Consider the following 24,819-nt stretch of genomic DNA (forward strand, 5'->3'; position numbering starts at 1 on the left):
ACAGAAGATGAAAAATAATTCACTAGATATTCACTAAAGGTTCACCAGTTATTGATGCCTTTATCCTGTTAAAGATTTTTTAATGCAATGTAATATATATCAATTCCTTTCAAAACCTGAAAGCCTATATTTCATTTCAATTGTAGACTGAAATATTAATATTAATCTGATGTGTTTTTTTTCTTGGTCTAACATTAACAGGTCATCTGACATGGATGGGTGGGTTTCCATGACAACGCAGACTCTTCCGTAGATGATGTAATAAATGTGTGAGCCACTGCTTCATAAAACCAAAACACACATAATTAAGAACTAATCAAGGATCATTTCACAGCTTTATTATGTAGAAACTTATTTCTGTTACAAATCACAGTCATTTACTAACTTCTGATTAAACACCATTGTTTGACTTTTTGGTTGAAAATGGCTTTTTTTTTACACATTCTCCTGAGGTTTTCATTTATTTTCTCTATTAAGTGAAACAAAATTTGTGCAGCAGGTTTTGTTTGCAGCATTTGCAGTATTTTCCAGCGTTAATAAGACTGATCAACAGGTGATGTAAACGGCCTCAGTGTTAGACCTCTTATTGTTATCAGACACTACAGCAACTTCTCCGGCAACCCTGGCTTTTTTACTACACGACCTTGCATGAAATCTCATGTAACTGTTCATTCACTCTACCACACAACTTAGATAAAAAAACAAAAACATTAATTTTCCTATTTGGCATAAGAACTTGTAAAAAATACTGGTCGGTTCATTAAATTTAAGGCACAACTCCATCCATTGATAATAATAGTTTAGTGAGAGCCCGTCACATAAGTAACTGCATCCACGACCTTTGACTCTATAGCTCTATTTATTGATCTGTTCTCTGATTTGTGTGTTTTTTAGCTCAATAACAAGCTGTAACCTCATCCCCTTCTCTAGTGTCTTCTCCCTGACTCATCTGCTTTTTGTCCTCTGTGCAGCCGAATGCACTGTGACTTATTTTGTTTGCTTTCTGCTCTCCACGCTCTTCCTTGTAGCCAGGGTTTATTTCATGTTCAATTGCAGAGTGTTTTAGGCCTGTCTTTCTGCAGGGTAATCCTCTTTTAGCAGGTCCAACCAATCCCAGGAACACAGCACCCAGTCCCATGCCCACTGCGCAGGAGTAGAAGGCCGCTCCATAGTTCTGGGTGACGTCCACCAGCCCACCTGTAGTGAAATAAAACAGACCAAATGGAACAATTTTAGTGACCTATAAATCTAGCGAGTGATGGAATCAAAGGCTGTGTCATGCTTGACAAAATGCTTTTGTTCATGCTTAGAGGAAATTAAGAAAAGACCACCCGGATATGTCCACACAATTTCTAAACTTGTGCTTTTTCTAAGTATCCGAGTGTTGTTGGAGCAGCAAAAATGAAATTCATGAGCCTGAAGTATTTTTGAAGTTTTTGAGAAACTTGTTAATCCAGTTTTTTAGCACTTCCATGATTCCTTTCCCTTTCCAAACTTTCACCTCTATTAGTACTTATTCTGTCCCACTTGCTCCAAACTCTGCTGTCTTTGATCTGTTTGTTCCACTACCATACTCTTCATATAGTGAAAAAGCTAGAGCCTACAAACTATCTAAATAATTACACCCCGCCAATTCTGCAGAAGACATCACCGCCACTGCCTCTACGTCAGGTTGGGGTCTTACTCAAGTCTCCTCTACATTTAGGCATGCTTCAGTGCAAAAAGTATTTGCATTTGAAGACTGATTTCTTATTGTTGTTTTTCAAGTAGGTGCAGTCTCATCTGCTAACCTAAGATATGTGTGAAATGTGCTGAAATGACTATTCCGCGTAAAAAAACAAAGCCAAACAAATATGGGGTTCATTGTGAAGAACTTAAAATTTAGTTGAGCAGAAGAGGACAGGAATCTTTGTGTTTCACCTTTCCTTTGGGAAACGATGTGCTTCTCTTGGTATCTTTAACCTCTTTACACCTACTGTAGCCAAAATACAAACCATTTGTATCACTGAAACAGCCTAGCTGGTGTGTGCATTCTCCCAATGCCATATTTTACACATTCACTGCTTACCTAGAAACGAGTTTTCTCGTAGGATTGGTCCCTGCAGGCACATTTGCTGATGGCATGAGAACAAAAATCCAAAACTTTTAGACCTAATGTTGCAAATTTGCTACATTCCTCGTACCTAAATACTATATATATTTTGGTGCAATAGTAAAAGTAAAAATGTGAACTTATTTTGACATCTACCTAAAGCCAAATGCACACTATTTGATATTTTTTCTACATGTAGTTATACAGGTGCTGGTCATAAAATTAGAATATCATGAAAAAGTAGATTGATTTCAGTAATTCCATTTAAAAAGTGAAACTTGTATATTATATTCATACATTACATACAAACTCATATATTTCAGATGTTTATTTTGTTTAATTTTGATGATTACAAATGACAACAAATGAAAATCTCAAATTCATCATATCAGAAAATTAGAATATTACTGAAGACCAATAAAAACAAAGGATTTATAGAAATGTTGGCCAACTGAAAAGTATGAACATGAAAAGTATAAGCATGTACAGCACTCAGTATTTAGTTGGGCCTCCTTTGGCCTGTATTACTGCAGCAATGCGGCGTGGCATGGAGTCGATCAGTCTGTGGCACTGCTCAGGTGTTATGATAGCCCAGGTTGCTCTAATAGTGGCTTTTAGCTCTTCTGAATTGTTGGGTCTGGTGTATTGCATCTTCTTCTTCACAATACCCCATAGATTTTCTATGGGGTTAAGGTCAGGAGAGTTTGCTGGCCAATTAAGAACAGGGATACCATGGTCCTTCAACCAGGTACTGGTAGCTTTGGCACTGTGTGCAGGTGCCAAGTCCTGTTGGAAAATGAAATCTGCATCTCCAAAAAGTTGGTCAGCTGCAGGAAGCATGAAGTGCTCTACAACTTCCTGGTATGTGGCTGCGTTGACCCTGGACCTCAGAAAACACAATGGACAAACACCAGCAGATGACATGGCACCCCAAACCATCACTGACTGTGGAAACTTTACACTGGACTTCAAGCAACGTGGATGAAGTGCCTCTCTTCTTTTCCTCCAGACTCTGGGACCTTGATTTCCAAAGGAAATGCAAAATTTACTTTCATCAGAGAACATGACTTTGGACCACTCACCAGCAGTCCAGTCCTGTTTCTCTTTAGCCCAGGCAAGACGCTTCTGACGCTGTCTGTGGTTCAAGAGTGGCTTGACACAAGGAATGCGACAGCAGAAACCCATGTCTTTCATACGTCTGTGTGTGGTGGTTCTTGAAGCACTCACTCCAGCTGCAGTCCACTCTTTGTGAATATCCCCCACATTTTTGAATGGGTTTTGTTTCACAATCCTCTCCAGGGTGCGGTTATCTCTCTTGCTTGTACACTTTTTTCGACCACATCTTTTCCTTCCCTTCGCCTCTCTATTAATGTGCTTGGACACTGAGCTCTGTGAACAGCCAGCCTCTTTAGCGATGACCTTTTGTGTCTTGCCCTCCTTGTGCAAGGTGTCGATGGTCGTCTTTTGGACAACTGTCAAGTCAGCAGTCTTCCCCATGATTGTGTAGCCTATAGAACTAGACTGAAAGACCATTTAAAGGCTTTTGCAGGTGGTTTGAGTTAATTAGCTGATTAGAGTGTGGCACCAGGGGCCATCAATTTTGAACCTTTTCACAATATTCTAATTTTCTGATATGATGAATTTGAGATTTTCATTTGTTGTCATTTGTAATCATCAAAATTAAACAAAATAAACATCTGAAATATATGAGTTTGTATGTAATGTATGAATATAATATACAAGTTTCACTTTTTAAATGGAATTACTGAAATCAATCTACTTTTTCATGATATTCTAATTTTATGACCAGCACCTGTAGTTTGCTGTGAGCTCAGGTGTAGCTCTGAATGACTTTTGTCTGCAAAGCAAAAGCTCTGCCATGCATAGAAAGGCTTGGAATAGAAGTTGAACCAGTAAAGGTGGTTGATCTCCTCTCCTTGAATGTTTAGAGCCCATCCCACCAGGAGGACAACCCACAGCAGAGGCTGTGATGTTGCTGAAATGGTGTAACATCCCTTCTAGCCCTAGAACACCTGTGTAGATTCTTTAGAAGAAATTGGAGAGTATCTCTAGAAATAGGAATGTTTTAAACTCCTGGAATGCATAACTCGGGTTTTAGATAAGTACAGTAGGATGAACAGATGGAAGGAGTGTGAAAGCAGAGCTTTAACTCTTGTGAATTCAATACCTAACTTTAGAGATTTTGATAGACAAAAGACAAGAAATATGGTTGCTGTTACAAAAGCACTTGAAAAGTTTAGTCTAAACAAAACATTATATTAATTTGGGAAAACTGGAAACTCTCTTAACCATTAGAAACTCATTAGGCTGGGCTTTGTTTTAGTAAAGTTAACCACAATTTGATAATAGAAACGTTGCAGTAGTTAGTTTGTAGATTTCTACCAATGCATAATCTGTTTCTCTAAGCCTGAATAAACAGCATCAATGATATAAAAACTATAGCACTTTCCTATAAAATAGATATTTCCTACCTCCAAGTGGTGGTCCACCTAGTCCAGCAAAGCTCTGGATAAACACATAGACGCCAGCAGCAGAAGACATCCTCTCCGCACCCACTACCTCATCCTCTGCCAGCATGGGGATGTGGGTACATGCCAGGGTTCCCATGAAAAATCCATACACACCAGAACACACAGCCAGACCATAAAACTCTGTCACCAAAGTAAATCCCACCAAATCCACAGTCATCATGATCACGCAAACCAGGAGCACCAGGAGCTTCCTTGTCCTGAACACCACCAAAGACAGGACCCATCCGATGGAGAATCGGCCCAGGATCTCAGCCACAGCCATGGTGGAGAGCATGTAGGCAGCTTTCTCCCGCTCCATGCCGCGGCTCACACTCAGCTCAATGACGTACAGTGAGGGGGCGAAAAAGCCCAGAGTGGCAAACAGTCCAAACAGTGAATAGAGGATAAAGCTGCGCTCTCTGAGGATGGAAAAGTCTAAGAGCTTAGAAGTAGCTGCAGAAAGTTTCATATCTCCTGGTTTAGTTTCTTCTTCTTTGTTCGCTGATTTCTCTGCATCTTTGTCTTGTTTTTCTGAATCTTTACTTTTTTCTAAAGAGTTCAGACCTGTCTCAAACTTTGCGTCTTTGTGCAGTAAGATGTTCTCCTCTGGTGAGGAGTATTTAAGTGACTGGACCCCTGAGTCACTGCCGGTGCTCACAGATCCTCCAGTTAACTCATTATTCTCTACCTCAGAATTCTGCAGAACCAAGTTGTCTATATTCTCTTGAGTCTTGAGTGCTTCCAGCTCCTTTGGAGAAAAATGTTCATTTTCCGTATTTTGGGTGGCTCTGGGTGTAATAATGATTGGCCGAAGCAGAGCACCACAGATGATGATGATGCTTTGCAGAGCTCCAATCACTGCCATGGTGTGTCGCCAGCCAATTTTGTCTCTTAATGCAGAAAAAGCTAAAAAGCAAAGAAAATGCAGTTAAGGGAAGTGAAAAGGATGATTTGTCAGTTTACAAAAAAAAACACACAGGGGGTAAATAGATTTTCCACATTAAGTGGAAAAACACCCAAAAACTTCAGTATATTTTATTAGAGCACCATATTACAGACCAACATCCAGGGCTCATAATTGGAAAGTGGAACGAAAAGGATGTTTTTTACGATACTTTAGGCAATCGATGCATTTATAATCAGCTCATTTACGTAATGTTAAAATATAGGAAAACCAAATGCTTCCAGAAGGCATCTATTTGGTTGTTCTCCATCTGAGTGTAAATTAAATCAACCCCAGCCTTAAAGAGTTTAGTAGAGAGCATAAATGATCAACATCATGAAAACAAAGAAAAACATCAGAGAAAAAATACTACTGTCCAACTGGACTGATGGTTCAGGCAGGAGCGAATTCATCAGAGAAGCAGTCAAAACTATTACTTTGGAGGAGCTGCAGAGATTGGCAGCCTGGGTAACTAGTGGATATACTCTTAAAAAATCTGGTCTTTATGGATAAGTAGCAGGCAGAAAGTTAGTGGAAAAACAAAATAAGTAAAAAAAAAAAACTAAACATTTTAGTCTACATGCTAAATACTGTGTTTGGTGCAAAACCAACAGTAAAAAAAACCCTGAACATAGTGGTGGTAACGTTTGGTTTGGGGTTTTTTCTCGCTTTGAAGCTGGTAAGAGATGATTAAAAAAATGCATGGATCTTAAAAACAAGCTGGAAGAAACTCACTTATAGGATTCAAAAGACAACAGCTTTCAACATAAAGAAACACGCTGGAATGAAATATGGTTAGCTAAAAGCTTGCGTCGGTGTTAGAATGGTCCGTTTGAAATTCAGAACAAAAATGACTATGAACAGACTTAAAGCTGTAATCACGGTCGGCTAAATCCAAATCATACTTTTTGTTTTTAGTTTCAGACAATTAAAGTCACGTCTCATTCTTTCACCCAATGGTTACCTATCATCTGGTTCACTATACAATATAGGTCCTAATGGAATATACCAAAGATCTTAGCAATGGCAAGATGATATGACTTTCAAAGAGCATAAATATTTTGGCATTCCAGGTGTTAATGTATAACAAGTATCCACAGAAGCTCTTGCTCTCTTACCTGGTGCCAGAGCAAACATTGCAAAGGACTCCCCAGTAGAAGCCAAAGCGGTGACCAGAGAGCGCCGGCGGCTGAAGTACTTTGCAAGGATGGTCACAGTGGGCAGGAAAGTCAGACAGTAGCCTAGACCTGCACAGTTGAACACACATATGTATAATTAACCAAAAGATATTCCTACACAACAACTTCAAAAACGACACATTCATCATTTAACATCTAGAAGTGTAAAAGAATTAGGATAAATACCTGTAACTAATCCATAGGTAATGTATATTTGATTGAGGGAACTAGTGAAGCTGGTTGCGATAGTGCCAGTGGATATAAGCAAACCTCCAATCATTACAACAAAGCGGAAGCCAAATCGGTTAGTCATCACCGAGGAAAGAGGACCTGCAGATTGCATAGAAATCATTTAATTAGTTGACTGTGATGAAATTGGACTTCCTGGACTAGGTACTGTTTTTCAGTTTTCCGATGAACCTGCGACCTACCATTGAAGGTCATGGTGAACACACAGATGGAGACGATCCATGACACTCGAATGTTGGTCTCCCCAAACTCTTCCTTCATGTCCTGGAGGAAGATCCCAAAGCTTTTGATGATACCATATGTGAAAGTCTCCACTATAAAGAAGGCAACAGAGATCACCCAACCCCAGCCTCCATCAGGAGCCTCTGAGTACACCAGGGCCCCCAGGAATCGGGTTATCTGAGCTCCACACGGTGCCATGTCCTGGAAGAGCAACGTAAGCTTTAATACACTCAAAATGTTAATAATTAAGAAGAAGAATTAGGAAGTTCTTCACAAATATCTTGGGTTCAGATAGTTTATTATTCATTACAACTTAATGAGCTAAACATTTTATAAAATGTTCTTTTCATTTTGATAATCTAATTTAAAAAGTAGAGTCTATATAGTCAGATTTGACTAACAGGTGTGATATGATCGAATGTTTAAAGAAACAGGATTTCCTTAAACATTAGATTATATCAATACTTTAAATATATCACTGTGTGAATGTCTGACATCTACCCTACTCTTATTAAGAGGCATCTGCAAGCAAAGACATGCATTTACTTTAAATCTATACCAGAATCTATGATATTCATATGAAGAACCGATTCAAACATTTTAAGCTTCAGATAAACAACAATATTTTTCATAAATCTTTCATTAAAAGAACAAAAATCCATTTAGAAGAAATCTCATTAAAATACAAGCCCTTTTAGTGTAACTTATTATATAATTTTTTTTACACAGGGCCCAACAGATTTAGCTTTCCTAAGTGGAGCAGTACGGCTATTGCCATTGTGTTTCACTTGATTTATACATGTACCGTAAATAGCTTTATTATAATAATGCAGGGAGTATTACAGATTATATGGACCCTATAATGTAAGAACAGGAAAGTAAAAACAGGAATATTTATTTATATATAATATTTTATTAATGTCTAAAAGCAAAGCATAAAATTATCAGTAATAGGCACTTTTCTCATATTTTGAATGCTTTAAAAAAATGTTCTAATAATTTTTTTTTCTCATTCTTAAACAATAAAATCTTCGTAACTATTTGATTACGGTATTTAAAAACTGTAATTTATTGATAAGTCCATCTGTGGACTATTCTTGTGACTAAAAACACAAAACTTGGGACACATTTGAACTGTAGGCCTACGGAGGAAACAGCGCCTCCTACAGTCACAGTATGGACTGGTCACAAAATCAGGAACCAAACTACAAATTTATAAAGAATTTTATCCATTAAAGTATATCAAATTATAGTTTGTTTGTCGGTCTTTATATATTTTTAAATAAGAGGATAAAACTAACTGAACTCTTGTCCAGTCTTTTTGATATCATATAACGTTTATGCTTTTATGTCTGTTTTAAAATATATATTTTTTTATGTATTATTGAGAAAATCTTCCAAGCAAACATGCCCGGACCTTTGACCGCGCTCCGTCCGCAGTGTGGAGCCGCTCCTTGGCCACCTGCCCCGGTCCAGACTAGAGTCCAAATCCCTGCTGGCGCTCGGCTGGGACGGCTTGGATTCTGCAGAGGGGTCGAAATCTGACAAGCGGAACCAGCCCTCAGTGGATGAACAGCTGCCAAGAAGAGTCAGAGAACCTCTGAAACCTTCTGATCTTCTCTTCTCATGACGAACAGGTTAGATTAAAGCTGCGCTTTACCTGTTTTACAGTTTTAGTGCTGCAGATGTTCCTCCGTCTGTTTGCTGCGCATCCTTTCCAGATATGTTTAAGGTACAAACAGTGCCAGAGCGGAGCCCAGAGATATCAAGAGAAAAAAAACAGTAGCTGAAGTTCAGCCTCTTTTTGCAAAGTTGGAACTAATTAATTATTAATGCATTTAAAGGTGAGGGGAGGGGGAGCTGGTGAAATCCAGATGTTAGCACCATTGCTTTACTTCCACATGTTGACTGACTCTAATGCTTTGCAATATAAATTACTTATGAATGAACTTTGCATTAAACTGCCATAATCCTATGAGTTTACTGAAAACTTGTTTACTATTAAAAAAATGCACTAAAGGGATTATAATCGCTATAAATCTCCTATGATGAAGGTATCAAGATGATGGAAAGAAATAGAAATAAAAGCATCTTTATATCAGAAACTTCCCAGCATTGTTTATTAAACTCCTCCCCTTAAGAGAAACACTGCAAAAAATTTAAACATCTCATTAAGGCAATTTTTTTTTAATTGAGATAAGTGATAAACATTCCCAATGGAACAAGACAATTTACATTTAAAATATGAAATAAAACAATTACATTGTCTTATTTCAAGTTCATATTAATTAATGATCGAATTTTAAGAGTAAAAATATTAATTTAATTTCCAAATCGTCTTATTTACTTGCTCAAATTAAGGGTAAATACACTTAATTTAAGACATTTTTAATTATTTCTAGATTGTTTTTATAGTGAATGTATAGTTCAAATATTCTATATGAAGCTTATGTAATTTTCCTCCTTAGGTTTTATTCAGTTTCGCAACAAGACAGCTTTCATAACAACTGCTGGAATGTTAATGGTGCATGGCAGTAGATCCATCATTATCAGTATTCAGACTTGCAGATCTTTCTAAATCGGATGAAAAGTTTAATTGAAGAGAGTTACTTCGTGTTGTGGGATGTCATTGCATAACACTTTATTGACAAACCAAATAAACATGAATGGTAACCCTTAGTTGCTGTTACTACATGCACATACAGCACATACAGAGACAGTGCTGACAAAGCTGGAATGCAGAAATGTTGAAACGACTCAGATAAAAGCTCCAAAATTAAACACTGTAAAACCAAATCACAATAAAGCAAATGTTGCAGATTCAAATCAAAAGGCGTGCAGTTAACAGGCAACATTTGATAAATAAATAAGTATATCTAAAAGGAATGTTTTATGGTTTTCCACATTTTGTCACTTTACATCACAAACTTCAAGGCATTTTATTGGAATTTAATGTGATGTACCGACACAAAGTCTCACATGTTTGTGAAGTTGAAGGAAAATAATCTAAATTTCGTTAAAAATAAAAATCTGGAACTGTGGTAGGAATATGTATTTGCTCTAGGCCTATTCTCCAGACCAGGCTGAAGTTCAACTTCCAACAGAAAAACAACTCTGAGCACACAGCCAGAAATGTAACAGTCTAAGAATTAAAACTGGAAATCTTCCTCCAATTTGAACAGTTGAACCTAAACTTGCTACGCAAAATAAACCCTCCTGCAAATACTTACACCATAATAACTGTAAACAGGGTTACTGCAAAGTTTTGATTCAGGATTAACCAAAAACAAATTCACACCTCACTTTCCAGATTTGTACTTATTTAAAAGAAAAACTTGAAATCAGACCATCATGCAGGAAAAAGAGAAATCACTTTCCAGTTCAAAACAGAGAGAGAGAGTTTGTCAGTCACATACAAACTCAATGAATCAGTGTAGCATGCAAAGGATGTCTGAACTCTACATGTTTACCAGAAAAGGTTTGGGAGGGGATCATCAGAGCAGATGTTAGAGGCTGAACGAGTTAAAAGGATGGAAAAACACAGGAGATGTGTTAACACTTTTTTTCCAGTGCAATTTCTTTAAACCTCTTTCCCCTTTTTTTGTTTGGATCAGATATGTTTGTATTATTTTCTGTTGTTAGATTTTAACTCAAACTCTAAATTCTTCGTTTTTCTGTCTTTAATAATTTTAAAAGTAAAGATTTTGATTTGTCCTTCTGATTAATTTTGACCAGTGGGTGGGGGTGGAGGGGGGCGCAGACTTCGGGCTGGAGGTACGGTCCGTCCTCGTGCGAATGACGCAATGTCCTGGTTCCAGCGGCAGCTTGTTGTCGTGTGGCTGTTTGCTGTTTAATGACAGCTCGCTCACTCTAAGTAGCCTGGCTCTATGTCGCCTTTTTAAGTTAGCTCAGCTGTTTCCACTCATGTAATAAAAAGAAATCCAACACAATCAAAGCAGTTATGGCAGTTTGTTAAATTTTTTTTTTTTAAGAATTATTTTCTGACCTTTGGGTTGCTCATTTCAGCCGAAATCAATCCCTTCTTCGTCAGGAGTAAGTTTCTTCCGCAGGGTAGACTATAGATCTACTGTAAACGCGCCACATGTTCTCTCTGGTTAGTCTGCAGACACGCATGAACCCCAAAGTACAGGCATGCAGTGTGTGTCACAAGCTCACAGTCATTCAGAGGAGGGTGACGGTTTAGAGAGATCTGGTTGCAGCCTGTTTAGTAGTAACCGTCCACAGACGCACATTTCCAACATGGAGCGCTCTACTGATTACATTTTTCAGGTCTTTCAGGTTTTCAAAAAATGTTGGAACAGTTGGACATCTGCCAAATGTACATTACGTTCTTTTAGATTATCAGCTTAAAATAACAAACTGAGTGAAGAAATTCCGATTTCAAATTTACCAAAAGAGGTAATTTATACAAATCAAGTATTTTCTCTTAAAGCTTCATAATCTTATAGCTGAACAACATCTTTTGGTTTTGGGATCACATTGACCCTCTCTGCAGAATTCTTTATCTGAAGCCACATTGGAGTGTTTTAGGGTATTAAGATTTTGATCAAAGTCCAATCACAGGATCTCGTTAGATTTAAAAAAATAATAATGCTTAAAGTATCTCCCATTTTAGATGTAAATTTGTTTGGCTGCACACTACAGATGAAAAAAAAGTTGATCTGGAATACCAGTTTATCAGGATATACCTATAATGGCAAGGAAAGACAGTGTGTCCTGATAAATGGGTCCTGATAAATGGGACAAAAAGTGACCTTTAACTTTTCCTCCAGTTCAAACAAATATGGCTGCACTGTTGTTAACCTAATAATTCAATTACTGTGTCCCTCATTACAAGATGTTAAACATTGTTGCCATATGTATTTTCAAGGACTCAATTTGCATGTTTAAAGCTACAGTGTGTAATTTTCAGCGACATCTAGCGGTCAGACTACAGACCGCAGCAACATGAACATCTCCCCCCCACCGCTTCTCCCCCCCAACAGTACGGCGAGCGTTACGGGACAAAATTTCTTCTACGACGTCCACATCACCTACCCTCTCAAGTGATGAGGTTTGTTTACATAGATAATTTTACAGATAGTATTTCATTAGTCTGTGTAGGGTATAGATTTCATGTAGACTTAAGATAATAAATATACCCGTTATTTTTTCTACATCGTTGTGACGTCTTGGTGAGCTGCTTTGCATGGTGATATAAACAGACGAAGTAATTGTAGTCATTAGTTTAACAGCGAGATTGTGTTCGCTGGAAGAATATATATCCCCCGTTTACAGAGTCCAAGTCATTTTGGTGGCACGGGGGTTACAACGCGAGGGAGAGGGAGAGGACGAGGGCGAAGGCAGGGAGGCCGTGCAGCTAGGGCCAGGCGAGAGAGGGGAGCCAGCGGGGTGAGAGCAGAGGAGGAAAGGCTTGAAGATCTCCAAAGGAGCCGGAGAGAAGTAACCGAGGTATATATCCAGAAAATTATTTTACAGAAAATTACTGAATCATTACCTGTGAAACGTCAGGGACGTTGCTGAATAAGTATACTGGAGAGGAACAGCATCATCACGCAGCATGTTATTGTTTTAGACAGTACATTATATTATGAATTAAGCGGTCGGTTGGTCTTTTTCTCAAGCGCGACATAATTGTTCATTTTTAAGGTTTCCACTCACTCAGCTATTCTGCAAGCTTTATTTAATCATTTTGGCGAGTACAATAAAATAAAATGAAATAAATTAATAATAAAAACATAACTGTGCAATAGGAATAATTGTAGAAACAAACTCTGGTAAAAATCAGTGCACACCGTCGTTAAACCTCTGTGGTCCTCATCATGAGTACGACAGACGTCCAGTTAATCCTTGGTGAGACGGAGAACCTGTGTGAATGAAAGGAAAACAATATTCAATGTAAATAGTTTTGAGCTTTATGGTAAAGAAAGTTTCAACAATAATAGAAAACTTTAAAGGAAGAGGCCCAACTAAACTCAAAATTCCAGGTAGTTTCAAACCATTGAAAATTAAAAACAGGGCTTTTAATGTGCGCCTATTTTTATTACCATTAATGTTGTTGTGTATTAGCCAAGCACAGAGTCAAACCTGTGTTCCGTTTTACAGTTTTAACCCATGATGGCCGAGCCAACATATCAGCTGCTCCTCTCTGGGACTTTGCTGTTTGGGTTGGTGATCTTCACAGCTTCCCAAAGACGAGCTGAAGAACAGTTCAGAACGAAGCCCAACTTCATCATCATATTGGCAGATGATATAGGATGGGGCGACCTGGATGCTAACCAACCAGAGAAACACACAAATAATACGCCAAACCTTAACCAGATGGCCCAGCAAGGGCTCAGGTAAATCACTTATTGATGATATATTGGATGCCTCTGAAAATCAGCGCATCAAATTAATATGGGGTTATTCTCTTGGGAGCGCCCCTCAGATAGTAAACTGTTTAAAAAATGTTGTTTTTCAGATTAACAGACTTCCATTCCCCTGCTTCTACCTGCTCTCCATCACGTGCTGCTATCCTTACAGGCCGTTATGGCCTCAGAAATGGAGTCACTCATAACTTCGGTGTAAATTCTGTGGCTGGACTCCCTCTTTCTGAAGTCACGTTGCCCCAGCTCCTGCAGCAGGCTGGTTATTACACCGCTCTCATTGGGAAATGGCACCTGGGACACAACGGACCCTACAGTCCAAACAGCAGAGGTAGGTCTAGGCTGTTGGCTGCTGCTCTCTTTATCTTTATTCTGCCCGACTAACTGACAGTTTTTGCTTGCGTTCAGGTAGATTGGACCTGTACACTTATATTTCATTCTAAACCCTTCTTCTTCAAACTGTCACCCTTTTTATGTGAGCAGCTAACCTTATCTTCTGAGGTTTATGTGCCACTTGCAGCACTACTTCCTAAATAGTTCTTTGTTCCTTCCTTATTAGCTCTCTATAGTGTTGTCTTCAGGCAACACATCCCTACTTTAGCCCACATAGCATCATTTTGAAACTTTTTAAATGAGAAATCATTGTAAAGGTCTGAGGAAAAGTCTTAGACCAATAAATTAGTGTTTAAAGAACATGTGACTTTTTTCTGGGGATAAAACCGGTTGTGAAATGTGAGATAATTTACTCTTTTCTGGATGTTTAAATATAAACGACTTTGTGAAAATGGGCATAAATATCTGCAGATGCAAAGTTTATTAAGTAAATGCACTTTTACTATTCATTCCATACAGAAATTGTGTGTTTTTTATTCATTTACTCATGGCAACACTGTGCACAGGTAAATAGAGATGCAAGTTATGCAAAACCTAGAAAGGATATCAGCTCCAAATCATACAGCTAATTAGCTGGATTAGATCTTAGATCCATGATGCTGATGCAGCCATCGGAAGCACTTTTTTTTTCAGTTACTTCCATTCACAGCAATTCAGATATATATAAATCTAAAGTGAGTGTTAGCTATCTGTCATATTTTATACTACATTTCAAAATATCTGTTTGCAGTTCATTTTAAATTGAAGCGTTTTTTATTTACTCTTTTTTTTACTGTTAATGTAGACTTTTTTGTTAATGTAAGATATGATGTATGTTTATATCTGTGTAAATTTGTTGCCTTTTTTTACATTGTTCATTTTAAGCCTAAAGCCTTTACACACATGTCGAGCTATGCGGTTTATTCTTTTAAAAGTAGCATCAGATCGGCATCAAAAAATGTCTGCCCGGGTATTTTTATCGGACTAGATTGGAAAACTGGAATGATGCATCTCTATCAGTAGTATAAATATGAATGCAGTTTAGCAGGAATGCATAACTTTCAACTTGAAATATATTTTAGTTTTATTATCTATTATTAACAGTGGAAAATAAATGCAAAAATATTCTACACTGTAAAGAACTGTTAGTGTCTTTATTAGAGGGTTAAAAGGAGGTATATTACCTACTGTAACTGTATGCTTCTGATCATAATGAATGATGTGGAAAAAAAGGAGGGGGGGTTTCAAAAAGTTTCCTAAATTTTCGGTATTTGAGTTTTAGTGTCTTTCATGTTTTACATGTGTCTCTACTCCAACACACGAGTCAATTAATCAGGACCATTAATGAGGACTCGACTGCACATTGAAGGGGGTAATTCAGTCATTTGAAGTGTAGAATCAGAGACACATCTGGTGCAGCATAATGCATTTCAAGGACTGTAATTGATGAACACTGCCTCAGAGGGTTAGCATTATTTGTATTGTATCAGCTATATGTTAAAGAACAGCTAAACTCCATGTAGTGGAGGAAGGGCTGGTTTTGACTGTTGTAGATTTATGTTTGTTGTTGCAGCTAGCCTAACTGTTAGATGCTGTAACACAAGGTAATGACATCATGAGTGTATATAGACCCAAAGCTAGTTCATGATTTTCCCCTCTTGCCTTGTGGCGTGGAATAAAATAGCGCAGATTACGCTTCAATATTGAGTATAAATAAATAAAAATTCTGCGTCATACCTGCAACAAGCTCACTGCGACACACTGTTGCAGGAGTATAACCAGCCCTTGAGACTGCCTGTTCCCATCTGAACAGTTTGCCTGAACTGTTTTTTAGACTCTTGAACATCTGAAGCTTCCCATTCATGTTCTGATCTGTTTACCTGCAGTTCAGGTTTTACATCCATGTGAATCACCTTCATAGACTCAAATATTACTGAGCTGGTGTCAGTTTCTCTAGAATGAATAAATTGCCAATTGAGGTGAAATGTCTAGAACAGGGGTCTCAAACTGGTCCCAGAAAGGGCCGTGTGGCTGCAGGTTTTCCTTCCAACCAAGCAATCGCAGACCAGACTTCAGTCACCTCATCAACTGAGTGCAATCTGAACATGATGACTTGATGAGATGAATGGAGTCTGGTGAGCGATTGCTTGATGGGAAAGAAACCCTGCAGCCACACGGCCCTTTCTGGAACCGGTTTGAGACTCTTGGTCTAGAAGAAACATCATAGGCGTGCAAATGTTTTATTCAGAAAATTGAAGATTGAAATTATTCTAGAGTATTAAAAAATGAGTGAAAGGGTAACACGAGACTATTTGCACTTGTTGCACAATTCTGTATCTTTCCATTTCTATGATATGATAAGTCGGTCTGGCTTTCTAAGCACCTCCAACCTTGCAGGGCTATGTCTTCACTGCAGGAAACATACAAAACAAGGTCATTGTCCACAAAACACACTCCAGCTGTGTTCTTTTAGTCAACACTTATTGCTGATTCTTCTTCATCAGCTGATTCATCCCCCTCCCCCCACTTACTTCTTATCGAGGAACTCTTTCAAATTAGCTTATGTGTATTTAACTGATTCACAAAAGGTTTTTCACTCAGTGCATTTTACACATAATATCAAAAACTAACTTTTATTTTAAATGCAAAAAAATATTATATATGAATTTAGATCCAAACATGCAAATAGATTTTTAATCAGTTAAATTGCAGAGGCTCTTGTCAAAAACACAAATTTTCTTCTTGTCTGAATTCAAAAGCAATTAGTTGCGGAAGATTTTATGTCCCCAAAACACTCTTGCAGTTTATCAATATATTGGAAGGATTCATCAGGAATTATAGAAAAAATATACCAGACCACTACCAGCATAACTGTGTAAATGTATCTCATGCTGTCTGTTAATTTTACTAAGTTCAGAATTGATATAATAAAGGCAGTTGAACTAATTCAAATCTGTCGGGCATGATCTACAAAGCATATAGCCTTTCCAGGTGAATATTGAGATTGACTGTGTCCAACACATGTAACTGAGATCTAACAGGACAAAGAACAATGTCTAGTAATTATTTTACAAATGGTCAAAAAAGAAAAATGACCTCGATATTTGAAATTAAAAACAGTTTTTGCCTCATTTGATGGCCTTACTCAGTTTAAAGCTAACTTGACACTTTTCTGTTTTTGGGGGCTGCTTGAGAGGCTGAACGCCATGTGGTGTGTAAGATAGCTTAGACTGACAGGAGAGAAAAGAGTGAGCGGAGCAAGAGACAGCAGATACAGAAGGAAAGAAAATAGTTGTCTTCTTCCTCTTATAAGGGACCGGTTCACAGGGGCAGCAGTCTCAGTAGAGACTCCCAGACTTTCCTCTCCCCAGACACCTCTGCCAGGCCTAAAGATTCAAGGGCCACCCTGAAGACATAGTCCCTCCAACATGTCCTGGGTCATGCTCTAGGCCTCCCCCGGGTGAGACATGCCTGGAAGGCCTCCTGAGGGAGCGTTCAGGGGGCATGTGGAACAGATGTCTGTACCACTTCAGCTGACTCTTCTCCATGTGGAGAAGAAAACAGCTCTACTAACAGCCTCTTCTGGATGGCTCACCCCATATCTCTAGGGAAGTGTCCCGGCCAGCATCCATCCAGATTTCATGACCGTAGGTGAGGGAAGGAACGTGGAGCCAGAGGTAAATTGAAAGCTTTGCCTTCTGGCTCAGCTCCCTCTTTACCAAAACAGGATGGTAAAGCATCTGCATGCACTGATCCGTCTATCAACCTCCCGTTACATTCTACCATCATTAGTGAACAGGACTATATTAGCCTTATCCCTGCCTTGAAGCACCATCTTAACGTAGTGGAAGGGTTTAAGTGCTCAAATGATGCCAGAGACTAGGTTATTGGGCTTGAATTCCCCTGGTAGGGTTTCCTAAGGTAAATAAGCTCTTGGTGACAGGTCAGAAAAAGGGCAGTTTAAGAAGCTCTTATGACAACAATGCAAAGGAGGCATGTGACCTCGCCCAGTACAGCTGAACCCATGAGCTAGGCCTGGGGTTGGGATTTGTCTTTATTTCTGCTCTTGTTGTGTTTAAAGTGTGAGTTTGCTTTTCCAGGGAAAGAGAGAGAGACCATTTGATGAAGTTAGATCATTAATTCACTTAAAGAATATGAATGTTTAATCTCCAGCCCTTTGAGAAACACTTTTAAGAAGATAAAATACATGTTCATTTAGATCTTTATGAGTAGAAAATCCTTTTATTGCATTTTCCCTTCATCTTTTCATTCATGTAGTCATTCAGATTAAAATCTAAATTTTAAGATTGATCCTTTGAATAAATATTATTATATGTTTTGATAACATATATACATCATCCCTTCAAAAGAGTTTAGAATATGCTTTCTGAAAAAGAGAGTTTATTCTTTAGACAGACAGATTTAAAGGACTTGAAACTAATACTTTTTTGTTTATAGGGACTGATACTGCCCACGCCTTGGTTGGACCTTGGTTAGAGAGACATTAAAGTATTAATTTAAATTTGTAACAGGTAAAAAAGCCAAGCAAAGGAATACCAAGTTATTCAGTATTCACATTTGAGCACAGCTTTTGTTGTTCAGTTATGTCAGCTGAATAAATTCAATTCAGCTTATTTATATACATGTAGCTCCAATTACAACACATATCATCTCAAGGCACTTTACAGAAACAGTTCATCTAGATCATACAGTCAGCCTGGTCCAAAGTTTTTGAATTTGGAAACCTTTTCTGTCATAGAATGTATCAATAAACTCACCTGTGCTGATTGTATGGTATTTACCGGCTTTTCCAACACACTCAGCTTTCTTTGAGAAATTTAAGCCAGTTTCTCTGACGTTACCAATGGAGGTTGTACAACACATGAAACCTATCAACTTTCCCTTAAACATTGTCCCTGCCAGAATAGCATGGAGGTTTTGAATACCATTGGGGCGAGTCTTCTTACTATTTTTGGTTCCTGTCTCTCTTTAGGATTTGTCCCAGCTGCCTTTAAACATGATGTGGTCAGGCCCCTACTTAAGAAGCCTAATGTTTACCCCACAGTGCTGTCCAATTATAGTCTCTTGTCTGTCTTTTCTTTCAAAGGTTTTGTTTTTGTACAGTTATAAGTTTTTAACTCAACTACATTTGAAGAATGTGCACAGCTGAGGGTGCATAATAATAGTGCCTTGTCTGTAGATGCTGGGAATCATACTGTTCTAGTCCTTTTTGACTTCAAAGCGGCATTTGACACAGTGGACCATGCTGTCCTCCTCTCACCCCTTGAGAATTGGGGAGGCATCAGAGGCTTGGCACTCAAATGACCCTGCTCCTATCTGTCAAAAAGGGGCTTTTCTGTTATGATTGGTGACCTCTCATCATCAATTGCTCCTCTCAGTTGTGGGGTACCACAGGGATCCATTGTTGGCCATATTCTGTTTTCTTTATTTATGATGCCTTACGGACGATCATAGGGAAGCACAACCTGTCATCTATATATATATCTATATATACATAAAAAAAACAAAAAACTTTTACCTGGAATCTGCTGTAGCCATTCTCCCAGTTTGGGGGTCACAGCCCCCAGTGCTCCAATTACCACTGGCACCACTGCTGCTCTTACTTTCCACATCTTTTCTAGATCCTCTTTTAGCCCTTGGTATTTCTCAAGCTTCTCGTGTTCTTTCTTCTTGATGTTGCTGTCGCTTGGGATTGCCACATCTATCACTACTGCCTTCTTCTGCTGTTTGTCGATCAACGCGATGTCTGGTTGGTTAGCCATCACCTGTTTGTCAGTCTGGATCTTGAAGTCCCATAGGATCTTAGCTCGGTCATTCTCAACTACCTTAGGAGGTGTCTTCCATTTTGACCTTGGGACTTCCAGCCCATACTCATGGCAGATGTTCCTGTACACTATGACAGCTACCTGGTTGTGGCGTTCCATGTATGCACTTCCTGCCTGCATTTTACACCCTGCTGTTATGTGCTGTATTGTTTCAGAGGCATCTTTGCACAGTCTGCACCGGAGGTCCTGCCTGGTTTGGTAGACCCCAGCCTCTATTGATCTTGTACTGAGTGCCTGTTCTTGTGCTGCCATGATTAGTGCCTCTGTGCTGTCCTTCAGTCCAGCCTTTTCCAGCCACTGGTAGGATTTTTTAATATCAGCCACTTCTTCTATTTGTCTGTGGTACATGCCATGTAGCGGCTTGTCCCTCCATGATGGTTCTCCTTCATCTTTCTTGTCCTCACTTTCAGTTTTCTCCTACCTGAGTTATTCGCCAAGCCATTTGTCTTTGGGGGCCATCTTCCTGATGTACTCCTGGATCTTAGTTGTTTCATCCTGGACAGTGGTCTTGACACTCACTAGCCCTCCGCCTCCCACGCTACTCTTGGTATACAGTCTCAAGGTGCTGGATTTGGGGTGAAATCCTCCATGCATTGTGGGGAGATATATATATATATATATATATATATATATATATATATATATATATATATATATATATATATATATACACTATATTGCCAAAAGTATTTGCTCACCCATCCAAATTATTGGAATCAGGTGTTCCAATCACTTCCATGGCCACAGGTGTATAAATTCAAGCACCTAGGCATGCAGACTGTTTTTACAAACATTTGTGAAAGAATGGGTCGCTCTCAGGAGCTCAGTGAATTCCAGCGTGGAACTGTGATAGGATGCCACCTGTGCAACAAATCCAGTCGTGAAATTTCCTCGCTCCTAAATATTCCACAGTCAACTGTCAGCTGTATTATAAGAAAATGGAAGTGTTTGGGAACGACAGCAACTCAGCCACGAAGAGGTAGGCCACGTAAACTGACGGAGCGGGGTCAGCGGATGCTGACGCGCATAGTGCGAAGAGGTCGCCAACTTTCTGCAGAGTCAATCACTACAGACCTCCAAACTTCATGTGGCCTTCAGATTAGCTCAAGAACAGTGCGCAGAGAGCTTCATGGAATGGGTTTCCATGGTCGAGCAGCTGCATCCAAGCCATACATCACCAAGTGCAATGCAAAGCGTCGGATGCGGTGGTGTAAAGCACGCCGCCACTGGACTCTAGAGCAGTGGAGACGCGTTCTCTGGAGTGACGAATCGCGCTTCTCCATCTGGCAATCTGATGGACGGGTCTGGGTTTGGCGGTTGCCAGGAGAACGGTACTTGTCTGACTGCATTGTGCCAAGTGTAAAGTTTGGTGGAGGGGGGATTATGGTGTGAGGTTGTTTTTCAGGAGCTGGGCTTGGCCCCTTAGTTCCAGTGAAAGGAACTCTGAATGCTTCAGCATACCAAGACATTTTGGACAATTCCATGCTCCCAACTTTGTGGGAACAGTTTGGAGCTGGCCCCTTCCTCTTCCAACATGACTGTGCACCAGTGCACAAAGCAAGGTCCATAAAGACATGGATGACAGAGTCTGGTGTGGATGAACTTGACTGGCCTGCACAGAGTCCTGACCTCAACCCGATAGAACACCTTTGGGATGAATTAGAGCGGAGACTGAGAGCCAGGCCTTCTCGTCCAACATCAGTGTGCGACCTCACAAATGCGCTTCTGGAAGAATGGTCAAAAATTCCCATAAACACACTCCTAAACCTTGTGGACAGCCTTCCCAGAAGAGTTGAAGCTGTTCTAGCTGCAAAGGGTGGACCGACGTCATATTGAACCCTATGGATTAGGAACGGGATGTCACTTAAGCTCATATGTGAGTCAAGGCAGGTGAGCAAATACTTTTGGCAATATAGTGTATATGTATACATTATACATATATACATTAGCAATGTATAGAGTGTATATCGTTAAAGTTAAGACTAGTTTAAAGTTATCTTCATTAAAAAATAAAGACATTACAATGTGACCCCAAACCTTTGAACGGTAGTGTCTATATACACACTACCGTAGATAACTTTAAACTAGTCTTAACTTTAAAGAAATACACTCTATCCATTGCTAATGTGGTAAATGACTATTCTAGCTGCAAATGTCTGGTTTTTGGTGCAATATCTACACTAAAGGTGTATAGAGGCCCATTTCCAGCAACTATCACTCCAGTGTTCTAATGGAACAATGTGTTTGCTCATTGGCTCAGAAGGCTAATTGATGATTAGAAAACCCTTGTGCATCCTGTTCACACATCTGAAAACAGTTTAGCTCGTTACAGAAGCTACAAAACTGACCTTCCTTTGAGCAGATTGATTTTCTGGATCATCACATTTGTGGGGTCAATTAAACACTCAAAATGGCCAAAAGAGAACTTTCATCTGAAACTCGACAGTCTATTCTTGTTCTTAGAAATGAAGGCTATTCCATGTGAGAAATTGCTAAGAAATTGAAGATATCCTACAACGGTGTGTACTACTCCCTTCAGAGGACAGCACAAACAGGCTCTAACCAGAGTAGAAAAAGAAGTGGGAGGCCGCGTTGCACAACTGAGCAAGAAGATAAGTACATTAGAATCTCTAGTTTCAGAAACAGACGCCTCACAGGTCCCCAGCTGGCATCTTCATTAAATAGTACCCGCAAAACACCAGTGTCAACATCTAAAGTGAAGAGGCAGCTGCTGGATTCTGCGCTTTAGGGCAGAGTGGCAAAGAAAACGCCATATCTGAGACTGGCTAATAAAAGAAAAAGATTAAGATGGGCAAAAGAACACAGACATTGGACAGAGGAAGACTGGAAAAAAGTGTTGTGAATAGATGAATCCAAGTTTGAAGTGTTTGGATCACAAAGAAGCACGTTTGTGAGACACAGAACAAATGAAAAGATGCTGGAAGAATGCCTGACGCCATCTGTTAAGCATGGTGGAGGTAATGTGATGGTCTGGGGTTGCTTTGGTGCTGGCAAGGTGGGAGATTTGTACAGGGTAAAAGGGATTCTGAATAAGGAAGGCTATCACTTCATTTTTCAACGCCATGCCATACCCAGTGGACAGTGCTTGATTGGAACCAATTTCATCCAACAACAGGACTATGACTCTAAACACACCTCCAAATTGTGCAAGAACTATTTAGAGCAGAAGCAGGCAGCTGGTATTCTATGGGTAATGGAGTGGCCAGCGCAGTCACCAGATCTGAACCCCATTGATCTGTTGTGGGAGCAATTTGACCGTATGGTACGCAAGAAGTGCCAATCCAACCAATCCAACTTGTGGGAGCTGCTTCTGGAAGCGTGGGGTGCAATTTCTCCAGATTACCTCAACAAATTAACAGCTAGAATGCCAAAGGTCTGCATTGCTGGAATTGCTGCAAATGGAGGATTCTTTGACGAAAGCAAAGTTTGATGTAAAAAAAAAAAAATCTTATTCAAATACAAATCATTATTTCTAACCTTATCAGTGTCTTGACTCTATTTTCTATTCATTTCACAATTAGCACCTAAATACATCACAGACTTGCTATCAGTGTATCAACCCTCCAGACCACTCAGGTCTTCTGGCTCCAGCCTGCTCTGCATACCTAGAACCAGAACTAAACATGGAGAAGCAGCATTTAGTTCCTATGCTCCACTTATCTGGAACAAACTTCCAGAAAACTGTAAAAGTGCGGAAAACCTGAGTTCCTTTAAATCAAGACTAAAAACACATTTGTTTAGGATTGCCTTCCACTGTTCTAGTTAAACAGTTCAACTGAAACATATTTTCTTTAATCGAACTGTTTTTAATATTCTTTTTTTGTTTCTGCGTTTTTTATTTTATTTTATTTTTATTTATTTATTAATTTATTTTTTTTCCTACTTGCTTTGATTCCGTTTTATCTTCCCGTATTTTAATCATGTAAAGCACTTTGCATTGTCTTATAGTCATATATATATATACACTATATTGCCAAAAGTATTTGCTCACCTGCCTTGACTCACATATGAGCTTAAGTGACATCCCGTTCCTAATCCATAGGGTTCAATATGACGTCGGTCCACCCTTTGCAGCTAGAACAGCTTCAACTCTTCTGGGAAGGCTGTCCACAAGGTTTAGGAGTGTGTTTATGGGAATTTTTGACCATTCTTCCAGAAGCGCATTTGTGAGGTCGCACACTGATGTTGGACGAGAAGGCCTGGCTCTCAGTCTCCGCTCTAATTCATCCCAAAGGTGTTCTATCGGGTTGAGGTCAGGACTCTGTGCAGGCCAGTCAAGTTCATCCACACCAGACTCTGTCATCCATGTCTTTATGGACCTTGCTTTGTGCACTGGTGCACAGTCATGTTGGAAGAGGAAGGGGCCAGCTCCAAACTGTTCCCACAAAGTTGGGAGCATGGAATTGTCCAAAATGTCTTGGTATGCTGAAGCATTCAGAGTTCCTTTCACTGGAACTAAGGGGCCAAGCCCAGCTCCTGAAAAACAACCTCACACCATAATCCCCCCTCCACCAAACTTTACACTTGGCACAATGCAGTCAGACAAGTACCGTTCTCCTGGCAACCGCCAAACCCAGACCCGTCCATCAGATTGCCAGATGGAGAAGCGCGATTCGTCACTCCAGAGAACGCGTCTCCACTGCTCTAGAGTCCAGTGGCGGCGTGCTTTACACCACCGCATCCGACGCTTTGCATTGCACTTGGTGATGTATGGCTTGGATGCAGCTGCTCGACCATGGAAACCCATTCCATGAAGCTCTCTGCGCACTGTTCTTGAGCTAATCTGAAGGCCACATGAAGTTTGGAGGTCTGTAGTGATTGACTCTGCAGAAAGTTGGCGACCTCTTCGCACTATGCGCGTCAGCATCCGCTGACCCCGCTCCGTCAGTTTACGTGGCCTACCACTTCGTGGCTGAGTTGCTGTCGTTCCCAAACACTTCCATTTTCTTATAATACAGCTGACAGTTGACTGTGGA

General features: G+C 39.6%; 2 protein-coding genes across 3 annotated transcripts in view; one reads left to right on the forward strand and one right to left on the reverse strand.

Annotated features, from left to right (window-relative positions):
• Positions 1–445: 445 nt before the first annotated feature.
• On the reverse strand, positions 446–8,691 carry LOC119792870 (monocarboxylate transporter 7-like). The gene is made up of 6 exons (XM_038299705.1): positions 8,633–8,691; positions 7,176–7,416; positions 6,931–7,074; positions 6,685–6,813; positions 4,585–5,529; positions 446–1,197 (listed from the first exon to the last, which is right to left on the reverse strand). Exons 2-6 carry the CDS (start codon positions 7,411–7,413, stop codon positions 896–898), a joined length of 1,758 nt encoding a protein of 585 aa, XP_038155633.1. The 5' UTR covers positions 7,414–7,416; positions 8,633–8,691; the 3' UTR covers positions 446–895.
• A 12-nt stretch (positions 8,692–8,703) lies between these two features.
• Positions 8,704–24,819, forward strand: part of LOC119792871 (arylsulfatase G-like) — a 30,058-nt gene continuing 13,942 nt past the window's right edge. For both annotated transcript variants that reach the window (XM_038299707.1, XM_038299708.1), the window contains exons 1-3: positions 8,704–8,852; positions 13,342–13,577; positions 13,700–13,935. In XM_038299707.1, the coding sequence (XP_038155635.1) occupies positions 13,351–13,577; positions 13,700–13,935 (463 nt within the window). In that variant the 5' untranslated portion in view covers positions 8,704–8,852; positions 13,342–13,350. The remainder of the gene's footprint in view (positions 8,853–13,341; positions 13,578–13,699; positions 13,936–24,819) is intronic.

This window comes from Cyprinodon tularosa, unplaced genomic scaffold (genome assembly GCF_016077235.1).
Source record: "Cyprinodon tularosa strain WSP-4 unplaced genomic scaffold, ASM1607723v1 ctg433, whole genome shotgun sequence".
NCBI lineage: Eukaryota > Metazoa > Chordata > Actinopteri > Cyprinodontiformes > Cyprinodontidae > Cyprinodon > Cyprinodon tularosa.

Bases quoted from the DNA above. Each gene is read 5' to 3' on its own strand.
- LOC119792870 (XM_038299705.1), bottom strand. From the start codon at position 7,413: ATGGCACCGTGTGGAGCTCAGATAACCCGATTCCTGGGGGCCCTGGTG. The intron at 7,075-7,175 runs GTAGGTCGCAGG...TGCAATCTGCAG, and splicing joins GTTCACCATGACCTTCAATG to GTCCTCTTTCCTCGGTGATG. The intron at 6,814-6,930 runs GTATTTATCCTA...TCAACTGTGCAG, and splicing joins TACCTATGGATTAGTTACAG to GTCTAGGCTACTGTCTGACT.